At 39.8% G+C, this 25,420-nt stretch overlaps 1 protein-coding gene across 1 annotated transcript in view; it reads right to left on the reverse strand.

The window, feature by feature from the left end:
• Positions 1-853: 853 nt before the first annotated feature.
• Positions 854-25,420, reverse strand: part of SPTLC2 (serine palmitoyltransferase long chain base subunit 2) — a 77,463-nt gene continuing 52,896 nt past the window's right edge. The window contains exons 10-12 of the mRNA XM_054635023.2: positions 14,119-14,254; positions 11,980-12,109; positions 854-6,909 (exon numbers count right to left, since the gene is read on the reverse strand). Coding sequence (XP_054490998.1) covers positions 6,790-6,909; positions 11,980-12,109; positions 14,119-14,254 — 386 coding nt within the window. The 3' untranslated portion in view covers positions 854-6,789. The remainder of the gene's footprint in view (positions 6,910-11,979; positions 12,110-14,118; positions 14,255-25,420) is intronic.

Raw genomic sequence — 25,420 nt, forward strand, 5'->3', positions numbered from 1 at the left:
CCTATGAAGGAAATTAGGGAAAGGACTATGAAAAAATTATTAGGGAATGACACTGAAAGGAAGTTTTGCAGCTTACTGAGTAGAAGTGCCAGTGCTGGCACGGTCTCAGAAAGGGAGACCTAGAGGGGAAAACCCAACATTTCTACAGCAGCCTAGCACAAAGCTGCAAATCACCTGGGCCCATTTGTGTACCCACAGCTAAAATCAGGACCTGCACCTCCTTTTCAAATACTGACATCTGGTTTATGCAGACTTAGCGCTGAGATGAATGGAAGGAAATGTTTAAAACAAGACACAAACTGCAAGACAGATGTGAGGTCAAGAATCCCATGCGAGATGGATCAAGAAGCCCTTTCAAACATCTCATTAGCAGCACAGCAGCTGAGAGCAGCCTGACACTCTTAACAGCACCCAAGGGTAGCAGCCTAGCTTTCAAGCACAGCAGCTTTTTGGGGCCAGCACTGAGCTAGAGCAGGCACTCATCGTGGGAGTGCTGCACATCAGGAACAGCAGCTACGACTGCAGGCGTCTTTCCACAACAGAAGCGGCTTTTCTAGACTGCACATCAAAGCTCTTGCTGTACGATGGACCAGAGACTGCCAAAAATCAGATAAGCATCCATCTCTCATGCAAGGTTTCCTGGCTCTAGAGTACAAGGCTAGAGGGGAACAATGATCTGAGCTCTCAAACAGGCGATGGTGTTACCCAGTCATTCCAGTATAAAACTCATGTGTTGAATTTTTTTGAGGTTTTTATTTTGGTGGTGGGTGGGAAAAGGACTGGGAAAGAAGAGAGTTCAGTCTCCTTAATAGGGAAAAGCCTAATTAAGGAAAAAAGTGCCAAAATCATGATATAGCGTTTTTTTAAAGTCTTTATTATGCAGAACAGAATATATTTGAATGAATTTTTTCCCCAAGCATTTTTTTCTCCAGTGTTTTTTTTTTAAACATGCATTGTTACCTTTTTAAAGCCAATGTACCATCCATTTATCTTTTTCCCCTGCCCACAAAGCATCCATATTCATGTTAATCACAAGTGTAAAAAAAATTAGACATCTGGCATAAAATATTTTTTTTGGGGGGGCCCATTTAAAAATTTTATCTAAAATGTCTTATCTACAAAAAAATCCAATATATATGTACATTATAGCAACACAGAGGCATAAGAATACAGTGCAATTTAAGATGAAGTGCTGTGACTTGGTAATTCTGCCCAGGGCTTGTGGAAATGTGGGCCACCATTGGCTTTGGGGCTGCTTGCCTAAAGCCTCAGGCTCCAGCATTCCTCAGTTCTCTCTCAAGTGGGTCTGAGGTTAAGATTGGGAGGCTAGAGATGCATTAAGCTTAATAAACCATTAGGGGGTAGCAGAAATACTGCCTGAATAGGATGAGCTTTGGCAAAAAAAATAAAAAAGAATCTTTACAAAGGTCAGATGGCTTGGTGCATGTTTCACCTCACTGTGGGTATTTTTGGAATGGCACCAAGCCTTGGAATATTCACGTGAGACCTGTTCACCTACTGCTGAGGAAATGAATTAGCTAGCTGCCACTGGTTCTGAAGTCCCTGACTGTCTCAGTAAGTCTCCCACTTTGAGCAGCCCAGGAACAAGTTCCTGATGGGAGTACACAGAACTATGTAAGCTGCACAGGAACATCGGTGCAGAGAACTGCACTATTTTGGCTCCCATGTACAGACATCCCCTTAAACAGCTGCTAGCCAGGATCACACACAAACTGAGTTTTAAACCTCTCCCTCCCGAGAAAACAGCAGTACAAACTGCTAAACTAAGAGCACCAAGTATTCTTCCGTGGGGTAAAATCCACTGCATTCTTCAAGGTCAGGCTTAATTTTAATTCTTCATACCAAGAATCACAGTTTAAGGCCTTCAACACACACCACAGTCATCATCTGCTTCACCCAGCCCCATTCGGGGATATAAGCACAACAGCTCCAATGTCTGCAAAAAATGCTTCTCTTTTCAGTGAAAGGTAAAGCACAATACTTCACACAAACACTTTATGTTTGTGCTCTAGTATTACATCTGAATCCTTGAACAGGTGAACAACTGCAAGGCTGGGAATGTTTACAGGAATACAAAGCCATCAGAATGGCATTGGAGATTTTTTTTTTCCTTTTAAAACCATGTTCAGGTTATGCAGGTCAAATAATTCGCTTTTCCCAAATAGTGGTCCAATGCCACCTGGGTGTCAGGTCCAGCACCAAAGCCACCAATGCACCTGCCAAGGGGTCATACTAAGCACCCCTGAACAGCTCAGCACTTCACTAGTGCTAAAACAGAACAGACTGCAGGTGCCTCAAATCTCCATGCAGAAGATGCCATCCACACAGATCCCAGCATGCTTGACACTTTCATAGGCTGAATATAAAGTGTAAAAATAATATATTTAAACTGCATACATTCTGACTGAGCACTGGATATTGGGATACATTTCCACAAGTTTCTTTCTCTGTGATGCAGCAAGGGGGCTCATGCATAGTGCTCCAGATCCAGTGCTGCAAGGTTTTCTCTTAGATGAAATGAAGAGTCATGTTCATGCTTTCTTCCAACCTCTCCTATGACCTCCCTGAATGGATAACATGGCTTCTGAACAAGCAAACAGCTGTAAGTCAATGTTTTTCAGAGGAAAACAAATCAAAATTTGCACAGAAGGAGAAGTACTTACTTGGTGTGGAAAAGTTTTAGAGGAGTGTCCATTCAGGCACTGAAAACTGCACTCCTGATTTAGGGATACTTGTTCAAGTACACATGAAAGATCCCTGTACAGCTGAAAATAAGCAATATTTGACTACCCCTTTTCTTCATCTCTGCAGTATCAGTCCTTCATCCACACAGCACAGAATTGCTGATTTTATGGGCACATTTCCCTTGCCTATTCTTTGTGAAGGTGCAGCTCTGATAGTGAGTATCACATCTGCACTCTTTGAGGAAACAGCGAGAGGAGGGTGGGTAATGCAATCCCTTCAGATGTTTGGTCAGCTTGCTCCTGAGTCTTTGCCTAAAGCAGAAGCATACTGCTACACCCATAACTCAAGAACCAGAACTGTTCATTAAGGATGCTACTTAGAAGGGAAAAGATAGAGCAACTAGAGAGCTAAATAAACCATATACATACTATACAAAAATTTGCATCGTGTAAAAAACAAAAGTGAAGGCCCTGAATATTCTGACACAAAAAAAAATGGTTTCTTTTCTGCCAAAGAACTAAAGGAAAACTATGAATGAGGTTCCTTAAGACAAAGATCTACTTGGGAAAGCCAGTTTCTAACAAGAAGCAGATCTCCCACTCTTTGCTGATGCTCGGTAATAGGAGCTTCTCAATTTTCTTACAAGTGAAAGAATATAGCCATTAGCCTTAAAAACAGTAATGGTTCTAAACTCTTCACTCTGCTCAAGAGAGGCAAAAACTTGCTTGCTTAGTTCTTCAGAGAGGTACTGGGAAGGTAACTATTGTATATTTATGAGTAAGTTTAGCCAATATACAGTACTGAGTAAAATCCTTTGTTCAAAAGCAGCCTTCATTTTCTTTTCAATTTTGCATCTCTTAAGAAATACCAGGAGTCATTTTCAATTAGAATGTCTCTGAAAAGTTGGCAGGGACTGAAGTTTTATTTCTTAAGCAGCTTTTCCTCCTTTGTGATCTCTCAAGATTGGTTCTTTCATTCATTTCTACTGCCAGGAGAAAAAGGAGACAGATTTCTGGTCAGTACATAAATATCAAAGCAGCAATCCATCCTACACATACTGTGACAGCATACATGCTGTAGATTTGCCTAGCACAAACCCTTACTGGAGTTTTTTCAGTAGATGCAAAAAGGTTTTCTTGGCTTTCAAGCTCAGTGAATTACTGAATTAAAAGTGTGAAATCTTGGGCTTAACTCTTACTTTTTCAGAAGCAGTTTCAAAAGGTTTCATAGTTTTTACCAAACTTTGGCAAAACAGTTTCTCTTGAACAAAAGGCCTCAGAGAGGAGTGGGGGGGTTTGCTTTCCAAAAAGGATATGGCAAGACTGAAATGTAACCAAGTACTTTGCAAATGCTAACTGCCAGAATTATTTCTGAGGTGCCTTTGCAATTCAAAATTCAAAGTTATATGCAGACAGCGTGACACAGCAGACAGATACTAAAAGGCAGAAGCTTGAACATAATTTCCTCAACAAGTGCAACTAGAAACCAAATGGACACTAGTAATTTTTGAACACTATTTCAGAAGTATTACACAGGATTTATCTATATTGTGAATATTTTTCCAGATACTTTTCTCCCTTCCAAAGAAAAGCTGCTCTAAAACTGATTCCTAGAGACAAGGTTGAGATTCAACACTTGTAGAATCTATGATAACCCACTTCTAAACTAATACTTCCCAGTTTCTAAACTGAGCTGACTATGCAGCAGACAAACACACTGTGCATTTGTGAATGCTTAAAACCAGCTACCTACTGATCCAAGCCTTTAAATTGATCAGTTTGTCTGCTCTTAGACTATTTCATGATCAAGTTAATAGGATCAGGGCTCATGTCAGGGCTTCCTGTACTAACCTCCTCTTGTTCCCTAGTACAATCCAGAGAGAAAAAAAAAAAATCAGTAAAGCTTCTTGAAGTCAGAAAGCAGGTAATCTGCTGGAATGTTAGAGCTAGTCCTGGGCAGAACATGGGTGAGAAAGTAAGCTCAGCTAACTGCTGTTTATTAACTCTGCCTGAACACATGAGACTATTTCATAGCTATCCAAGCTGCACATACAGACTTCTCAGATTCTGCACTCACTCAGCTCCAGAAGAAGAGCCAACCAACATTAATGGACTTAGAAACAGTTAACTGGACCTATTTTCAAACAGTCAATTTCAGTTCTTCTCATATAATGAAATTTCTGAAATTCAATGGTAAACCAGTGTTTTGAAGTTCCATTACATTAAAATGTAACAAGATCTATAAATGCATGAAAGTTAGATAGTCTATAAAATAGAAACCAATTCTCCTTTAACTCACCACATGTATTTGCAGAACTGCTTGGTTCTAGTGGCCAAAACACTCCCTCCCTGTTAGTTGCAGAGTGAACATTAAAGAACTTTAAAAGAATTTTTTTTCAGCACCACACAAAGAGCTTTGAGTTGCTCTCTGCTTTAGTATTATGATGATCAGTCTGTTTCTAAAACCCTAGTAACCTGCAAAAAGTATTTTGCCAACCCAAACTGAAGAGCTGGCCCAACCCAACTGACACAATGTTAACATTTTACTATATTTGCAGAAATCATGTATGTCTAAATATAAAATACAGAAACAAACTATACTGCAATTGACTAATTTAAAACTTTTGGTACCTTTTTGTTGATCCATTCTGTTCACTGAAAGAATTCAAGATGTAAAGACTAAGTAGCAGACCAGTTCTAAGGTGTGTTAGAGCAAAGGCATCTATTTGAAACAGAGGGACAGTATGAAACTTGCAAATAAAGACTCCAAACAGCAACTGGCTCAGAGAACACTCATTTGAGCAGTGTTGATCAGAAAGTAACAGAAGTACAAAAGAATAAAGATATCAAACTAAATGCAATGGTGAGGACATTCTCTCTCTTCAGGGAAGACCTACAGATATGCAGCAGCTGCCAATGGGGACATGCTGGCCAGCCAAAATGTAATGTATGACTGCAAGATTCAAGCTATCCATATGCCTAACAGGGCCAGTGAAGAACACCTCACAGATGACACGAAACAGAGAGCTAGCATAGCAAAGGGCAGCAGTCTTTCACAATTTGCATGAAATAGATGGTTCTCCTAATCATCACTCCTTGTATAGGCCTGCTTATTGAGGAGGCTTTGTCTTAAGACTGACCATGAGACTTGCTCTAGTTTGTTTAAACCCAAAGGCTCCCTTCTAGGACTTAGTGACTTCATGACTTTATGATAATTCCAAAGCAAGAGAAACTAACCTGAAGATGAGAAAGCAACACATATACAACCCATATTTTTTCTTTTTTTTTTTTTAACAGAAGTATTAAAAACAAACCCCTCTCCATCACTTACCCTCTATCAAAAGGACAATTAGTGTCAAAACCAGGAGACAATCTGGTATCCATTCTGGGAAGGAAAAGAGGCTACAGTTCCAGAAGTCCTTCTGCCCGTGGCTTACAAAACTAAATAATGTTTGGGAACAATGGTCCTGTCAGCGACATGTCAACAACACATTTATTTTAAAAAGGCTAAATTCAAGTTTTAAACATAAGTAACTGCAAATGAAAAAAAAAAAAAAAACAACTTTGGTTGATTATCCATCTTGTTAAATATGTCAAAGTTAGCAATCAACAGTTTCTCTAGGAAGTCTCCAGAAACAGACAGGTCAGCTCATTCCTAATTGGGAAGATCAGACACCTAGCAGTGACACTGAAAATGCTGCCATGCCAGCGTCACACATGCTCACAACATCTCAGCCAGCATTTGGGAGGCTAATGGTGCATACAAAATCTGAACTGATCAGCCACAGCCAACTTAGGTTGCTGTGAACTCATTGAGACAAATAAATAAAAAAAAAAGCAACAAGAAAAAAATAAAGCCAAGCACCTCTAGGGCCAGACCCTGAAGACACAGAAATCAAAGAATTTTTTTCTCCTCTCCCTATTTACAAAATGCCATTTAGAGCTGATGTGGCCACTTCAGTATTGTGAGGAAATGTCTCTTATACTAAGCAGTCATAAGTGTGTTGTTCATGGATGCTGTGGCCTGTGTGCCACGGAGTGTCCCCTGGGGTGTGTCCCTCCCTCTGAGGCACATGGAGGGAGCTCAGTCTTCTGTTTCTTCATATGTGGTCTCATCAAACGGCCGGTCCAAGAGCGGTACCAAACGGCGACGGGAATATTTCAGTTGCAAAAGGTCCCCAACTTCATTGATTTCTTTTAAAGCCTGACAAAGAGATCACAGTAGATCAGCAGAGGAGACAGATGCAAGTTATCCACACATGTTCCTTTATGCATGCCTATGCAGACTACTCTGGCAGCCATTTTACTTGAGATTTTACTCTGCTAGAAGCCGGTACCTTCAGAAGTGCATAGGATTTTTTTTTTTCATTTTAGAATTCAGAAATTTTGAGACCACATAAACAGCACTGGTCACTTAACTGAGAGTACCTGTGCATTCACCTGACTACTCCAGCTCCAGAACAGGATTATAATATCCAGCAAACCCCATGACTATTTGTAGATAGAAAAACAGAATAATGTTCTTCCCTTCCTGGAGGTAATGAAGCTAAAATAGAAAAAAAAATTTACATTTTGTTTGAGGTTTGACTCCTCCTTGTGTATCATTCAATTTGAAAGCAACCTTTGTTACCAAAACTGATCTGTATTTTTCAAATTGCAAAATAGGAAAGACAAACTATTGGAAACGATAATAGTGAGCTAACAAGTTCAATAGATGCATTTGTTATATTTACATTTGGTTAATTTGCATTGTCCATATACAACTACAGATGAAAGCTGTGTGTCATAAACAACAGGAGATTTTTGCCAGACAATCCAAGGAAAGAAAAATAAAAAGTTATTCTGGGCAGGGCCCTAAGCATTTTCTCCTTGGAAAGCAAGTCCCACTGAAGTTGCCACAAATGCTGCATTCAAGCAACCGATGGCCCAGAACATTCTACTGAATTAGCACAGCCTTTCACCATTTTGACCTGAACTCAAATATTATGAAGTTTACCAGAGATCAAACATCTGCTTGCGTAAGAAATGAGGGAAGTCCCAGCTCAGTTAATCATACTTCCATTATGTTGCAATCTCTGATAAGACATCTGTCCACACACAATAGGTCTGTTAAAAGCCAAATCCTAAACTTCATTTCTCTACAGAACACTCCTAGAGCAAACTACAAAATAAATCAGTTGCTGCAGACAAATCTGTGATAGCACGTGATGCTAGTTATTTTATATAGGCAAATGACAAAAATTGATTCAGAAGATCACTTTCAAGTCCAATATGATTTTTTTTTAATTCAAAGGTTGGCATTCTTTGCTGCCTTGAATTGCAAATTTATTGAGATAGGTACATTCAGCATTGCTTCAGAATGTCACTAATTCAACACTGATGCTCCAATCTGCGTCAAATGCTTGTCTCTTGAGGACAGTTGGAAGATGGGGGTTAATAGCTCTACATGTTTTTTCTTCCTAGATGGATAGTTCAAGTTTTTGTTTCTTTAAACAATGGCCCTTCATGCTTGTTATATCTGGCAGCAAAAACCTCTGCACTCTAAAATCTGGGGGAATGACAAACCCAGAAGCTGGACCTCGGTAAAAACAAAACAAAACAAAGTGTGGGCACAGTCTGCCAGAGCCTTAAGTAAAGATCCCATATGGAAGCAATTTAAAGCCGAATTTCTGTTGAAAGAGTATGTTAACTGTTATTCTTGAATGCAGATTTAGGATTTTATTAATTTAAAACAAAAAGGACCATGTGACCAGCAAAGACTACAAAGGAAATGGCATTGGTGTACTCTGACTTTAGGAGAGTGTAATATATTTTTCATCACTGAAAAGAAAGCACAGCCCACAGCGATGCAGGTTATGAGGGACTCCACTCTGATCCTAAGCCAAATATTTTTAGGCAAGGAAGTTTTATTTACATAAAACAGTTAAAATTTTAACTAAGTACTGTTCCTCATTGTGTGGGTGTATTTAATAAGAACAAGGAAGCATTACAAATATTATTATTTGCAAGAGAAGCCTCTCTTCGCTATGCTTCAAACCTGGTTAAGTTTTGTTTAAAAAAATACCACAATAGCCCTAGTTAGCATCCATGAATACACAGATGGGATACCAAGTTGTCTCCTCTGTTGGTGACTTGAAGAAGCTGTCTGCCAGCTCTCCCCAAGTCCATTCATTTTAGTTCTTCCTCCTCCTGGATATTGCTGCCACAGTTAGCAAGAGGGATTAGACCTGAGGTCTGCCTTAATGATTAGCTGCCTGAAATCAATCCCTTTTCACTGCATCACAAGAAAACACTGCACAAAGTCACTGACACAAAGACTTGCTCCTTATTAACTCTTCTTGCCAATGTTCTGGGTTTTGAGCATGCAGCTATTTTGAACCATAAAGGGGGTTATGCTAACTTGGAAAAAAGCCTCCACATACTGAGCTAAATCAGGATTTCTTCATTCACTTCAAAATTCACACCTCATTTTGCTCTGGATTAATTTTCTTAGCAGACAAGCTCTAATATATTGAACAAGCATTTCCTCAATTTAGTACATTTAACACTTACAGAGGTACTCTAGCAATGAATCTTATGTTAAGTGCACAAAATTTAAAACATTTTTTGGAAAATGCAGAAGGAATTGACAGGAAAAGAGGTTTTTAAAGCAGAGTAATAAAAGTTACAGATAGATTTTGGAAGAGCGCAAATGTGGTATTTATACAGACCCTACAAAAGCAGCTTATTATGGCAAAGGCCCCAGCTAGTCACTAAAAGAGAAGACCAAGAACCTAACCAACTGTAAAATTGCACAACTGCTCAGGTAGTGCCTGCACATCAAGTTTGTACAGTTTCAGTTTTAGAAAGAGTATGCCAATTATGCAATATTATTTAGAAAGAGTATGTCAATTTGCAGCAGTATTGTTTCAGAGACTTCAGTTTCCTTTATTTTCCTTCCTCCATTCTTTTAACCATTCATCCCCACTCCACACCCACCTGTCCCAGAAGTTACTGCTCCCTCATTTGTGTCAATGAACTCAGGTCTATTACCACACTATGAGCCAAGTCTAATACTATTTATTTTATACAGGGCAAAAGGAAACAAAGGAGAGGTCTTCTCTGAAAGTACTGGTTCCAAACCTTTATTTGGAATAGAAACAACTAAATTGAGATATTTAAGGGAAGAGTAGCAGGACAAGTAGCTGGGAAGGAATTCCTTAAGCAGTCTATTGTTGGAGTGTTAGGGAATCTCTCACAAGCAGAAACAACTCAGGAGCAGCAAGTACAGCACTGCAGATACATGGCAGGGTGATACTACTCAATGACACTACACATAGATTACAAAACTGCTCACACCACACACTACCTTACTATTTTTTTAACAGAAATTAAATTTAAAAAGCTTCTAATTTTAAGCTGTTGATTTGTATGTAAGTTCTGTAGCAATCAAGTGTGAAAAGGCAGAGTCTTTTTTCTTATAAGACATTAGTAAATATGTGTTAGATATTCTATTTGCTGTTCACATATTGAAGTGTTACCACCTGATCATATTTGGACATGGGGCATGATTTCCCCTTCCTTACTCTGTAACTACTCCCAATCACCTTGTCCACAAAATGTTCAAAAATAGTTTCAAGATTTTTTTCTCTACAGTCTTCTCAAGATAAAGGCAAGGCTTTTCAACCTGCAGTTCCTTACACTTTTTTGCCCTTCTTCAAGAAGAAGGTGACATTGGCTGTCTTCCAGTTCTCAGGAGCCTTCCCCAGCCACCATGAACTCTTTCTCCAAAGATGATAATCAAGAGTGGCTTTGCAGTGACAGCCAACTCCCTCAACACTTGTGGATGTAGCTCATCAGGTCCCATGGACTGGTGCATGTTGATTTTGTTTAAATGTTCCCTTACTGGAGCCTCCTTCACACCAAAGGTAAGTCTTTACTGCTCCATACTTTTCCACTAATCTCACGGTCTCAGGATTCCTAAGTCTAACCAGGAGACTGAGACAACAAAGGCACTGAGTAGCCTTGCCTCTTGCATGCATTTCTCACCTGATTTTCCTGTGCCACTCAGCAGCAGTCCTCCACATTTTCTCTACTCTTTCTCTTGCTACTAATGCCCCATAAAAGCTCTGCCTGTTGCATTTGATGTCCTTTGACAGACTGACTTCCAGGTGAGCTTTGGTTTTCCTGACCCCATCCCTAGTCACCTGCCTGTGCCTGCATCTCTTACACACTCTCATGATATATTTTTGTTGGTTTGTTCATCCATGCAGGCTTCCCACCACATTTCCTCTCCTTTAAATCAGGATAGATCATTCTTCAGGGAAGGAGTGGGGAGGAAAAATCAATTAACTGTCCTGGACACCTCTGCTCTTTGAGACTGTATCGTATGGGATTCTTTCAAGCAGGTCTCTGAACAAGATAGAGTCTACTCTCATGAAGTCCAAATTCATGACTCAGTTTATATTCTGAGTCACAGATCCTAAAAGTGGGGAAAAAAGTGCAATGCAGAACTTTGGCAGTGCCTAAGACTGCCTATATACACATGTCCATGAAAAAAGATTATTCAGAAGACTCAAAATTGAATGTAGCTACCACAGCAAGACATACTAAGAACAGTGAGACTTATTCATATAATCCTCTTTCAAATCTGTTAGAGAGTAACCACCATCCTTACTTTTTGAAGGCAGCATCTCCCAGCTGTGATGCTGGCCTCCTTCGAGGGGACCTCCATTCCCCCTGCAAGTGCCAGTAAGGGTAAGCAAGGCACTGCATGTGGTACAGACTCACTAGGGCAGGGTCATTTAAGATACAGTGCTCTGAAGCCTTAAACAAGAACAGGAATAGTAATCTCTGGAATAAAAATTCTCACTAGTAATCATGTACTTCCTTTTGAGAGGAATATAAATGTTTTGGAGATTCTCAGGCCTTTTTACTTTTTTTTTCCTTACCATTAACATCTAGGGTCAGAAGATGCAAAATGTTTCCTTCTAACCAGTTCAATGCAAGGTATAGCCTTTAAAGAGGGTAAAAAGCATTGTCTCACAGGAATGAGACTGTCTTCTTTTAAAATAGGACAAGAAAAGTCCTGAGATTTACCCTAAACTAAAGGCATTCCACACTGTTAAAGCAAGGAAAGAGATGGAGTCATTGCCCCCTCTATTGCAAAGGGCTTTGAAGGTTAGGTTCAACCATGCTGTGTACCAAACACTGAACCAGTGCACAAAACCCAGATAATTGTTGTATCTGTTTATTAGCAGGCACGAGCAGAAGGAAGACAAGATGAGACACTTACTGTATCAAGCATCTCTTTGGTATGAGCTGCAGACAAACAGAACCTGGCTCTGGACTCGATGATGGGGGTGGCAGGGAAGCCCACAACCACAACACCGATGTTCCGCTTCAGCATCTCACGGCCAAACGCGCTGCCAGGGAGAAGGAGACAGTCACAGTCATTCCAGTGCTGGCAAAGCAGGAGCTGAAGGGCTCAGTATGGTAACCCATACAGGCCTCTGCTGCAGCAAGGCTGTCACACCACGGTTTGGAGCTTCCAGTGCTTTCTTTTTAGAGGCAGAAAGGCCTGCTCACAAAAGCCTTTTTAAAATTCAGTCCCAAGGTGGTCCTTCTCAAAAGGTTCCAGTGTATTAAGTTCTAACAAAGATGAAAGATTATATGTGGCAGAGACTGGTCTTTTAGCAGGCTGTTTCTAAATGGATCTGTAACCTAAGCTTGGAAATCTTTCCAAAAGGAAAGAGTGATTTTGGCTCAGAAGTTTGACTATACAAGGAAGCCCTCATGCTGCAATGCCCCAAAGCAGACGTTTCTGCAATTTCAAGATATTTTGTTTTCATGAATATAATTTTATTAAAGTACATTACTGCATCACAGAATGCACCACTTTATAAGTATCACGGGAACCAGTGAATCACCACAGTAAATTGAGATAATCTAATATGATACCTAATATTTTTAAGGAAAGTGCAAAAATATCATTCAACTGTCACTCATTATCTTCAACAAAACAAATTCTTAAGGAGACTAAAGAAAGTAGTGGCTGTGATTTATACAATGAGAGGGACAATGATCTCGATCGGATCTGTAATGGCAGTACAGTTGGGGGTGTTTCTACAGGCCACAGGAAATGGTTAATCCTTTTTAACAGACCTTGTTGTGAGAAGTAGCAATGAACTTAAGAGGTTTATAAGAACATATAAAATAACATTCTTTTACTAGGTTCTGCCACAACTGTTTTCCTTATAAATAGGTGCATCCTGATACACTTCATTTTGTATCCATTTATTACTCTCAAACTATTTTAAAAACAGGCTACAAGGGACAAAGAAAAGATCAAGTAAATCCAATGCAGATCCTAAGGGCCAACTCTCATCAGAGTTCTCTGTTCTTGCTCATTTTAAGTAAGATACTGGCCCAACTACTCAGCTAATAAATATTTCCATGAACACTTCCAAGGAAAAGGTTTTATTGACTGGTAGAGAAGCTGGGCAGTGGAAACAGCTGCCTCTGTGTGCTGGACATGTAATCTGCAGCACCCATAAAGCTAACAGGCCTTTTAAAACTCTGTTACACTGAGAAGGGTGGAGAATGAGGGTATCTAGCTTCATAAAAAGTGCCAGACTGAAGCCTGAGCTACTCAAGTACCAGAGATGTTGAGTATAGCATAAAATGAAATTATGTTTTCCAAATTTGAAAGTGTTGATGGAGCACTGCATTATACAGACCTGAAAAGTAGTGATCAAAGCTAAGCTGTCCTTGAAATCAGGTTTTTGTTTATTTTGAAAAATTTTTCAATATACACTTTATGTATCCTCCTTGAAGAATTTTAGCCTTAATTATCCAGACAGCACCCCACAAATCTGCAAGAATTTATAAACCTAAGTGCTACAGTTGTTTTAGTATTTACAATACCAATGCCTGAGTGATTATATCTAGACCTCTTAAAACCTAGGAATTTATTAAATATATGTTGTTGTGTCCCATTATGTTCCATCCCCACTGTTTTTCCTTTTCTAATTTTCAAAGTTCATAAATCAAAATGTTGGCTCCTTCTGATCCTGAGAAGCTAGCTGAAAGACTTCCCCCAATTACTTTTAATTTTAATTTCCATTAAATTTCAGCTCCTCTTTAGTGTATTTATACACTTTACATATAAATATAATGGAAACACACAACCCAACCTTTAAAACGTGACACCCAGAGGCAAAATTGCTTGCCTGAAGTGCTTTCTCTCCCAAGCTACAAGCCTCAATTTTCTCAAGATCACTTAGAGAAGTTTCCATATTTTACAGGACTCAGTAATGATCATAAAAGCAAAAATCAAACAATTTTTTTCTTATATTTAGAAAGCTCTTCATACATATTCTTATCCAACCTAGCTTTAAAGAAGATGGGTAAGAAGTTATGCAGTCAAACATACCCAATTTTTGCTGGCATGTACAGCATCAGAGGCACAACAGGGGAATCTTCATTTCCATAGATGATAAAGCCCATCTCTTTCAGTCGTCTCCTGAAATATCTCGTGTTCTCTGCTAGCTGCTGCACACGTGCTCTCCCTAGAAAAGAATTGAAGGTGGGACTGAACTCAGTTGCCATAACTCACATGCATAACTCCAATGCAAGACCTCAAACTAAAGTACAAGATATTAACATCCTGCTTGTGCTTACAGAAGCGTTAAAAATAAATGCAAATTGGGATTTGTACTTTCTTCTCCTTCATGTAACCAAAATCAATCATACATCTTCTGACTAGTCTGAATAGACCAGGAAAGGCACAACTATCAAGTCCAAGTACTGCCTAGTTTTTCCATATCAGACTTTCTTTCAATCAAGAGGTACCTGGCAAAAAAAAGGCAGTTACCCACTTTTAAACAAGATTCAAAGTTTTCTCAGAATTCACTAGTAAGTGCATCTTGAAGAAGAGTTTGCTTACACTATGAATAATTAATGGAAAATCTATTGAATCAGCTGGTGTTGCTCACCGTGTTTTATCCTTCTTGCCTGCATTATTATAAATTACTACTTTCCTCTTTAGATCTCTTTGCTGAACTATCACGTGGCTGCTCCCTAACCTTTTTCAGTTAAAATGAGCTGGGTTTAAATTAAACCGATTACTTCTGATAATCCAGCTCAGTTCAGTTAAGTGGCAGCAGCCAATTTATCATGTATTCAGCCATTTCTGTAGGGATTCTTTGATATTTGTCAAAATTAGTAGATATTAGACAGCTAGTACAATTTAAATATTTCAAATGTTCAGATATATGTAGAACAACCTATAGAACAACCTATTTATCAGCTAATTAAATTCTAGCCTACCACACTGTGCTATGTTCCTCTATTGCCCAGAAGAAGGTTCACATCATCTCACTTAAGCAGATCATAATATATTTCTGATCAACTAATACTCTAATTTGCTTATGAGATTAAGCACTGTGCCTTTGAGGAGACTATAATAAGTAACACTTAACTTGTCTCTGGTCCACAAAGTATATTTCTGGATAATTGATTACCCAAACACTGCCTTTCCCAGGCAGGTGATTGATAAACTGAACCATTAAATGTACAGCCTGCAGATCTGTGCCACACAGTGAAGATGGCTGCTAGACATTCATTGTCTTCCTTTAAAGCTGTAGATAACATAAGGTGATTAACTAACAGGAATGCCAGGTCTCAAAGAAACATCCAACACCCACACAGCTCTGCTCCAGGCCAGAAGAAACGTAATTTTAAGAACCTATATACTATAATGTTGCCAAGAGTATCAGATATTCCACCCACAACCATGCAATCAAAAGCAAAACCCCATTAAAGGCATAGCATAAGGAAAAAAGGTGAAACCTGTTAAGTTTGCAAAACTTGGCCTATCATTAGTAGGTAGAAGCTGGTATTTTTAATAGCACTGACTGCCACTTAGGATATGTCTTCTTCTCCATTAACAGTATTATTTCTTAATCTTTTCTCTCCCAGAGTTTCTCCAGAAGCTTAGTTCCTCTTCCACAAAAAGCAGTAAGATTTCAGTAAAACACAAAGGCTTCTTGAACTTATAAAACTACATTTTTAATTTATTCACATCAGATCCCCTGCTGCAGACCCAGCTTTCTCTTATGTTTTCAGACCAATTATTTGGTCATTTTAAATAACCCAGACTGCAAAATGAAGTTTAGAAGAAGAAACAAATTCAATAAAATTAAAAGAACCAAGCTAACTGCAAGATACTAAAAATAGTGGGCCTAAAGCCACTACTTGCATTTCTAATATTGAGGCAATCAATAAATACACAAGTGTCCACAGCAAACTACATACAGAAAAAAAGCTATTTTGGCATCTTCTGAGAAAGCTGCATCTGCACATCTCCTACACACAGTAATGCAACAATTTCTGATATGTCAGGTCAGTGATGTACAATTGCATCAAAATACAAATTAGATTTCACAAGTAGTAAGGTAACATACACAGCTGCTGTGATCAGCCCCTCTCCCAGGACAAGGAATGCAGCCTTTGCCATACATACATCTCTCCTCCGTGTTCCCATAAAACATGGAGTTTACAGTGTTGAAGCTGAAGGAATTTCATCACCTGTATGGTTTTCCCCTCTACACATTCACACCCTTTTCCATGTTGTTGGAAGCCTTCCAGACTAAAGATTAAAGAGCAAGCTTAATTTGTAGTTGGCAACTGCTTCACAGTCTTCCCCAAACTCCTACCAACAAAACCAGGTTATGATTCTAGATTTGTCCTTATAGATTGAAGACTGCTTTGCGATGTAAACAAGTCTCAAGAACCAGTCTTTCAGTTCTCTGCAGTGATGTAATCACCTCTTAAAAGCAACTGACAGATCTGGAAGATGTCGCTTTCTTTAGGTTTGTGTGTCTCAAAAGTCTATCAGCTTTTACCTCACCCTAGAGCCACGGAGTAATTTAATGAAATTGTTACTCATTTAAAAACTTGTGGCTACAATAATATTACCAAGAACTTGAAAATATATTCAGTGGCATCTCTGCCCAGTGGCTCACCACCCATCACATGTCATTACCATCTGAAGAGAGCTGTAGCTGTGGTGAAGCAAAGAACCAGGAATCAAAAATTGAGCACAGGTTCTTTGTCCTCTGCTTGCCTTTCTCCCTGCATTCTGTGCAAGTACTCTTCTCTGTACTTCAACTTGTTTAGTCTCCTACTCCACTATAAAATCCTACACTTGGAAGAGTGATTCCACATGCTAATTGAATAGGGTTTGTTGTAGTATGCAACAAGCATATATCCAGTGTTTGGATCTACCAACATTTGCTTGGTTCAGCCCCACTGGTACCCCCAGGTGTAGCAGGGTGTTAACTGCTAGTACAGTTCCCCATGTTTTCTGGTGGAAAGACAAACACAAACCAAGCAGTGCTGGAAACAGCAGTGAGTAGGTATCATTGCTAATCCCACTCACAACCCAAACAGTGCTTGAACACTCAAACAGGACCTCTAAATCCCTTCCCAGCCCAAGCATCTCCTGAAGGTTAGAGCTTTTTCCACTGTAGGCCTAGAAAAATTGTCAGGACTGCATAAACTCTCCAGTAACTGGATTTTTTGGCAGTATGCAGCTGCATTTTTAAGATCACGTATAAAGGCCAGATCAGACACCACCCTGCCAACTGTTCTTGCACAGAAGTTGTGCAATGATTTTGGTAACATCCTTTCATCTAGGAAACTGGAATGTGATGACCTTCAGCAAAGGAAGGAAAGGGGAAAAAAAAGGGATGATTACTGGAACTGAGTTCTTCAAAAGGTTAAAAAAATTAGAACTGTTTATCAGATCAACTTATCTCAAGTCCCTCATGGGTCCTGTAAATGGCTTAAACTAGCTTCTGACAGAACAACATTGAAATTAGAGGATAACTAATAACTTTCCTGTACTTCTATACCCTTTTGCAAATTTACTAGAGTCATATCAAGATTGCTCTTACAATTTAGTAAAACACTTCCTTGCTTGTAGTAGCCTGGGCATTATTTAGTCTCAAGTGCACATGTATCTCCTAAAGAACATGCTGCCATTGTATCAGAAGTAAAGGCCACATACCATCTAAAGGGGAAGAAACACTCTCCTGTCACAAATAAACAATGTAAGAAGTATTCTTGAAAAAATGCAGCTAGCATGCACCTTAAGAAAAAAATAAATTCCAACACCCTAGAGAAAGTACTCCACAATGAAAGCACATGAGATGCATATTCCTTGCAACCACTGAAAGTAAATTAGTGTCTTTGCCAGAACAGGTTCCCACAGGCTAAAACAATGACCCTGAAATTAGCTCAGATGATTAGAGCATGGTGCCAATAACACCATGGTTGTGGGACCATCCAATATCTGTATGTATTCATGTAAGAGTTGGACTTCATGATCCTTGTGGGTCCCTTCCAGCTCAGAATATACAGTGGTTCTGTGAATAATTCATCACTTGTGAAGGTGTCTGCTTTAGAGGTCATAATGCTCAGAAAGGCAGAAGTTATAGTGAAAACAGGAAACAGAGAAGGCAGAGTTACTGAATATCTTCTTTTCATCGGTTTTCACTGACAAGACCATACCTTAGGAATCTCTGACCCTGGTCTGAAGACCAGGAAGGGTAAAGGAGTATTGTAAAGATGACTCTCCCCTGGTGAAGGAGTATTGGGTTAGAAAAAACCTAAGCAGACCTGACATCCACAAGTCCATGGGCACCGACAGGATGCATCCACAACTGTGGAGAGAGCTGGTGGACACCACAGCAAGGCAGCTCATGATCGTCTTTGAAAGGTCCTGGTGATCAGGAGAGGTGCCTGAAGACTGGAAGAAAGCAAATGTCCCCCTGGTCTTCAAAAAGGCAAGAAGGAGAGCCCAGGAAACTACCAGCTAGTCAGCCTCACCTCCATCCCAGGAAAGGTGAGGGAGCAACTCATTCTGGAGACCATCTCCATCCACATGGATGACCAGAAGGTGATCAGGAATAGTCAGTATGGATTCACTAAAGGTAAATCACTTTTGACAAACCTGATTGACTTCTGTGATGAATCAACTACCTGGATGCATGTGGGGAGAGAAAGGATATTGTCTACCTAAACTTCAGCAAGACTTTTGACACAATCTCTCACAGCATCCTCACAGGCAAATCCAGGAAGTGTGGAATGCATGAGTGGACACTGAGGTGGATTGAGAACTGGGTGAACAGCAGACCCCAGAGGGTTGCAATTGGTGGCAGAAGGTCTAGTTCGATACCTGTCACTAGTGGTGTCCCCCAAGGTCCAGTACTGGGCACAGTATTGTTTAACTTGTTCATCGGTGACTTGGATGGAAGACATAAGATACCTCATCAGCAAGTTCCCTGATGGCATGAAAGAGTGGCCAATACCACAGAGGGCTGTGGAGCCCTTCAGAAGGACCTCAAGATGGAGAGATGGCCAGAGAAGAACTGTCTGAAAGGCAAATGCAGAGTCCTGCATCTGAGGAAGAATAACCCTATGAGAAGAAATTCTTGTGCAGATGTCTGAGCACTGTAACGGATTGCCCAGAGAGGTTGTGGATTCTCCCTCACCGGTATCACAGAAGGAACTAGGCTGGAAAAGACCTTTGAGATCATCAAGTCCAACCTATGACCTAACACCTCCCCATCAACTAAACCATGGCACTGAGTGCCATGTCCAGTCTTATTTTGAACACATCCAGGGATGGTGACTCCACCACCTCCCTGGCAGATGATTCCAGTGCCTAATCACTCTCCCAGTGAAGATTTTTTTCTGACGTCTAACCTGAACTTCCTCTGGCGCAGCTCAAGACCGTGTCCTTATGTTCTGTCAGTGCTTGCCTGAGAGAAGAGACCAACCCCCACCTGCCTACAGCCACCCTTCAGGTAGTTGTAGAGAATGACAAGGTCTTGCCTGAGCCTCCTTTTTTCCAGGCTAAACAACCCCAAATCTCTCAGCTGCTCCTCACAGGGCTTATGTTCCAGACCCTTCACCAGCCTTGTTGCCCTCCTCCAGATGCATTCGAGCATCTCAATATTCTTCCTAAACTGAAGGGCCCAGATATTAAGGAAACGTCGGGATACAATCCTGTGCAAAGTGTTCAAGGGTAACCCTGCTTGAGCAGGATGGTTGGACAAATGACCCATGGTGGACCCTTCCAACCTTACCCAGTGTGTGATTCTGTTAGCACATAAGAGATATTTAAGCACATTTCTTCTTGAAGTAGAAATTGAGTTGATATTGACTATAATTATCAGCAGGATAAAAAGGGAACTGCACATCCCACCACAGTACATCTAAACTCCTTTTGCAATGGCTTTACCAATGACACATATCAACAGAGAAAGTCACCTGCATTTAACCTTATTCTCTCATAAAAGCTCATGCTTAAACTAATAGTCCAGATACTTGGGGATTCTCATACAACCCATATTTGCAAGATTATGTTTATTAATAAATAAACAACAATTGCTCAGCAATTAAAATTTTTTGCAAGGCCAGGATGAACTTAGCCTTTAAAAAAAAAAGAAGACAGTTGAGCTAATGTCCATGTAACTTTTCAATTCCATGTTAAAAAAAAATCATCTCTGCAAGAATGATTTTGTGGAAGAATCTCTCTCCAAGAATTTGTGGAAGTTACTCTCTCACAAAAATCTAATATTTAAAATATTTCTGTCATCTATTAAGGTTGATAAATAAGTTATCATAGATGGTAGTGGACAGCAAAGAAAATTCAGTTCAACTTTCCCTCCCCCTGCCTTGATCTCTATGCAGCAGTTGGAGAGCAATCACAAATCTCTTATAAACAGTGCAACACTTCATCAGCATGGCTTTTTGAGAAATAAAAAGCATGTTGTATTATACACAGAGAGACTGCCCTCTGACACTGAACTCAGAGGGGCAAACCAACTTCAGATAGGCAAAACCACACACAGGCAGGATTTTATCTGCTTGTCACACTAGGGATCACTGCCTCCTGGACCTAAAACAAAGATACTTACTGCAATATAAAGGAAGCTTTACATTTTTAATTAGTTCTTACAAAGACTTCAAGGCAAAATTGTAGGACACATCTTGAAAAATGACTCCTCATGAGTGAAACTGTAAGTTGTATGCAGAAGCTCTTGTTGGTCAACAAATACCAGTTCACATTAGGCAGCTATGATGAAGCTACTCTATATTCTTTCATTAACCAATCTTGTAGATGCTCAACACTAATATTAGAGTTTTATTATTGCAGCCTTAATTTAACCCATTTACTTTGTTGTCAACATGGAAAGAGAGGCTAAACTAAGCAATTTCGTGCCTTTGCCTTACGTACAGATTGAAAACTAACATATTTGTTTTTAAGGATGAAACGAAAAATGTACAATAAAAAAAAAGACCCTTGATACAAATAGATTGGAATTCAGTACATGCAGAATCATTCCACTTGTGATACATATTTACTGGCCCAATTACTCAGTCCCTCAATAAAAGCTCATGCTGTAACGCAATCAAACACCTTCAAGGTTCAGTTTCCATTATGTGACCAAGGAAATTAAAATATTTATTAGCAAAGATTTCTGAGAATTCTGTAAGAACTGTCAAGATGTAGTCTGACAGTAGCACACGACCTCTGGTAAGACTCAGTATGTGTCTAAAAAGAAATAGGTTTTGTTAACAAGATTGTCAGGAGCATATTAAAGATGTTTTAAAGCACTCAAAGAAAATTACAGTTAATATCAGACCCATAAGTCGCCCTTAAAATGAAAATACTCTATTAATTCTTTGTGGAAAAGTTGCTTTCAGTCTCTATTGTAACTCACTTCAAATTGTTTTTCAAGCTGGTTCCATCTTAGGAATTCTTGTCAGGTGTTGGAGGTTAGAAGCATTATATTAACTACTGATAGATGTGCCATCCTTAATTTGTGGTAGAATCATTTACCTTAGTAGAGCTTATTTAAGTCAAGGAAGGGATGCATCCAGCAATCAGTTTATCCTGCCAAATACCACTTTACTGATGTTAGCATGACCTCTGTTAACATCAGTAGCTGATGCACTTTGCTAGGAGGGCTGTGAATTTTATAGGACTGCTTATCTCGGCCTGTTTCTTGTCTTCTCCTTTCCTGATAGCCACAATCCAGGGAGTAAAATAAAACTTTTCCCTTCTTTGTACAAATGCTTTCCCAGTACTAAACAAGTTTTGGTCTTTCTTAGAACTAAAAATAAAAATCAAGCTAACTAAAAGAAGGTATTTGGCCAACTAAATGCTTATGAGGATCATGGCAGCTCTGAATGCATGTATACACAGAATGGGTAAGGAAGGGACCAAGGTGGGTCATTCTGTCAAACCTCCCTACTCAAACAGGGTCAGCCCAGAGCACTTGGCACAGGATTGTATTCAGATATTTCTGTAGTATCTCCAGTGAGGGAGACACCACAACCTCTTGGGCAATCTGTTACAGTGCTCAGTCATCTGCACAATAAAGAATTTCTCCTCATATTCAGGTGGAACTTCCTGTGCATCAGTTTCTGCCCATTGCACCTTTCCTTGTTCCTTGGCTCCACCAAGAGAAGCCTGGATCCTTCCTCTTGGCACCCTCCCTTTAGATAGATATCTGTGTACATTGACAAGATCCCCTCTCAGTTGTCTCTTCTCAAGGCTGAACAGGCCCGGCTCCTTGAGTCTTTCCTCATGAGTGAAGTGGTCCAGCCCCTTAATCATCTTTGTTGCTCTCCACTGGACCTGTGTCAGGAGCTCCAAGTCTCTCTTGGCCTGAGGAGCTCAGAGCTGGACACAGCACTCCAGCTGTGGCCTCACCAGGGCTGAGCAGAGGGGCAGGATCACCTCCCCTGACCTGCTGGCAATGCTCTTCCTGATGCACCCAGGACACCACTGGCCTTCCTGGCCACAAGGAAGGGCACACTGCTGGCTCTTGGACAACTCCACCAGGACCCCCAGGTCCTCCTCCACAGAGCTGCTGCCCAGCAGGTCAGCCCTGATGGAAAGCAGCATGCATATGGTGTGAAAGGAGATCAAAGCAGCAGATCTCAAATCTCAACCTACTTTTTCAGGAAATAATGCTGAAAGGCATTTTATAACCTAAGCATTAATGTTTACTGACTGTTTTGTGGAACAAAAAGAGTTTATATAAAGGGTAGGTTCTGTAGGTTCAATCCACCATTGTTCCCAAACTAAATGACCAACCTATAACCCGATTTTACAGAAATCCTGGACCATGTAAGCTTACTACAATTTTTAGCAGACATGTATACAATTAAAAGTCCTTCATCACAGACAACAAAGAAACAAAAGAAAGAGAAGGAAATCCCAATGCACTTCAATGGCACAGAGAATGATGTGATGCTACTGTGTCTTGTTTCCCCAAACAGACCATGGCTACCTACAACCTACACAGCAAGAATATGGACCAGGCTGCAATACTCTGTGGTTGCTTTCCTGAGAGCACCAGCATCAATGACAGAGAAGATAAAGCACAATTCCATTAACATGGATAGTGCTTTTTCTGCATATACCGGGTTATCTTATGGGCCAAACAAAAGAAAATAAGATAAAATTTCTTTTTCAAAATGTCTGTATTTTCTGACATTGGGAAGTGCTTAAATCAAAGTAAACTGGCAAGGAAAACTCAGTTACATATATCATTCTCTAAAAGTTTGTTTCTTCAAGTCAGAGCAATGCTATTATACAATCAAGCTTGTAAATTTTTCCACATTAAAACCCCCTTGTTTTTGCAAAGGTTTATACTTTCATTCTGTTTATTATTCCTGCATTTCCATCTTTTGGTTGGCCGTTTCAGTGAAAGACATAATTCAGCATATTCTGTTTTGGAAACAAGCATTTTTCAAATCTCAACCAGGAATTCAATATTCTTCTGCTGATCTAACAGATTCTCCACTAAGCTTTCAGAAGCTAAGTTGCCTCCCAAGGGCTTATGAAAATCTTTTGCAATGTTAACATAATAATACAAGCTGTTTTCTGGACATTATACTTGTAAATACCTCAACATTAAAAAAAAACCAACACAACAGCCGCCTTTTTTTTTTTGAGAAGACATAATAGCACTACTACCCTTTTACTGCCATGAACATGTTTTTCATAGAAGATATAGAAAACTCTCCTCTTGAAGGCCTCTCCTGAAAAGCACAAGTCAAGCATGACTTCTAATAATATATGCATGATGAAAAAAAAAAAGGTATAATGTTTTTGGATTTGCCAACTAGCAGAAAGGACAAGCACAACTTATGAATATCTGACTGAAAGCAAGGGTCAGATTAGAAACAAAGTAGTACCTATTAGAGGCTACAGTGAGTAACTTAAAACCAGAGAAAGTAGAGTGAGATTTTAAACCAAGAAAGAACATTAAACAAAATTCTACTTCAACAGTGATTAAATGCCAAAACTTTTACCTTTTAAGGAAAAGCTGCACTAAGAGACAGGAAGAACACAATGTTGTTAAAAATTCTGTAATGGATGTTTAAGGATCAAGCATGTGCTGATTTTGAGCTGATTTAGGACACTTGTAACATCATCTGTCAGAAAGCAGATTCATGACATGAACTCACACCCCAAGGCAGAAAGAGGGATCAACAGTGATTCACCTGCACAACCCACCCAAAGGCATCACTCATCCACACAGTAAGGGAGAGAAGCCTATTCTGTCAGCCTGAAAAAAGTCATTTACAACAGCTCATAAACAAGATGGAGATATAAAGCAAAGTTTTGCTGGTTTCTTCTGAGAGATCACTCTAAAAAGATAATAAGTAAAATTTTATTATACATTACCTACACATTTCTTATCTTTCAGAATACTTTTCCTATCTCATTGTTTCCTATCTCAAGTTCCAGCAACAAGGTAACCCCCCATGTTTCAGTCTTCTTCCTCCAAGTTTGCTCATGTGAACACTGCATCACTGCCAATATTTGCAGTAAGAATTTTACATTCTCCCCTTCAAATGCTGTCTGCAGATTTTCATTATAGATCTTCAGAAAAGTATTATATACAATTATACACTGTAACCTGAGATTGCACAGAGAGATATTAAAATGTATGGGCCAGAATACTGTATTACCCCAGTTTTATATTAGAAAGAATCAGCTCACATCAGCAAATGCCAAGAGAACCTCCAAGCACAATGGGAAACCTAAAGAAAGGAATTAGAATAATTCCTTAACTCGGTGCTGTTATATTACTGTTTAATAGCTCAAACTGCAGTATTCAGCAAACCAGGCTGAAGACAGAATCAACTCACTGGGTTTTTTCACAGGGCTAATGGGGAATCCAAGTTTAGAGCAAATTTGGGAATGGGAAGGGTCTTTGGCTATATGTCTCAAGGTTGAGGTCACCAGAAGGAGCGGGCACCTTCCACCAGAGGCCAGCGCTGCACTCGGGAGTCCCAGCCCATACCTGCCACAGGGCTGCACTGTAGCAGGGAAGGCCGGCCTTCATTCACACAGGAGATGCTAACGGGACAGCTGAGTCAAGTTATTTATTCTTCTGACATACTTGCATGCTTCCTGAGTTCATCACTCAGGAGAGAAGCTACAAATAACATGGGGGGAAAAGACTGGTTTGAGAGTCAGCACACTTGAAAGCATGGACAAGGAAATCAAAAGATGGCTGCGAGCTCATGTTCATTGGCCATATGGCAGCAGCATAAGCAACAATTTATTTTAGGAGAAGCAGTGAAGGGCTAGGCTTGTGACCATTCTGAGTTAACTCTGGCTTTTAACAATACTGTAT

This window comes from Agelaius phoeniceus, chromosome 6, assembly GCF_051311805.1.
Source record: "Agelaius phoeniceus isolate bAgePho1 chromosome 6, bAgePho1.hap1, whole genome shotgun sequence".
Lineage (NCBI taxonomy): Eukaryota > Metazoa > Chordata > Aves > Passeriformes > Icteridae > Agelaius > Agelaius phoeniceus.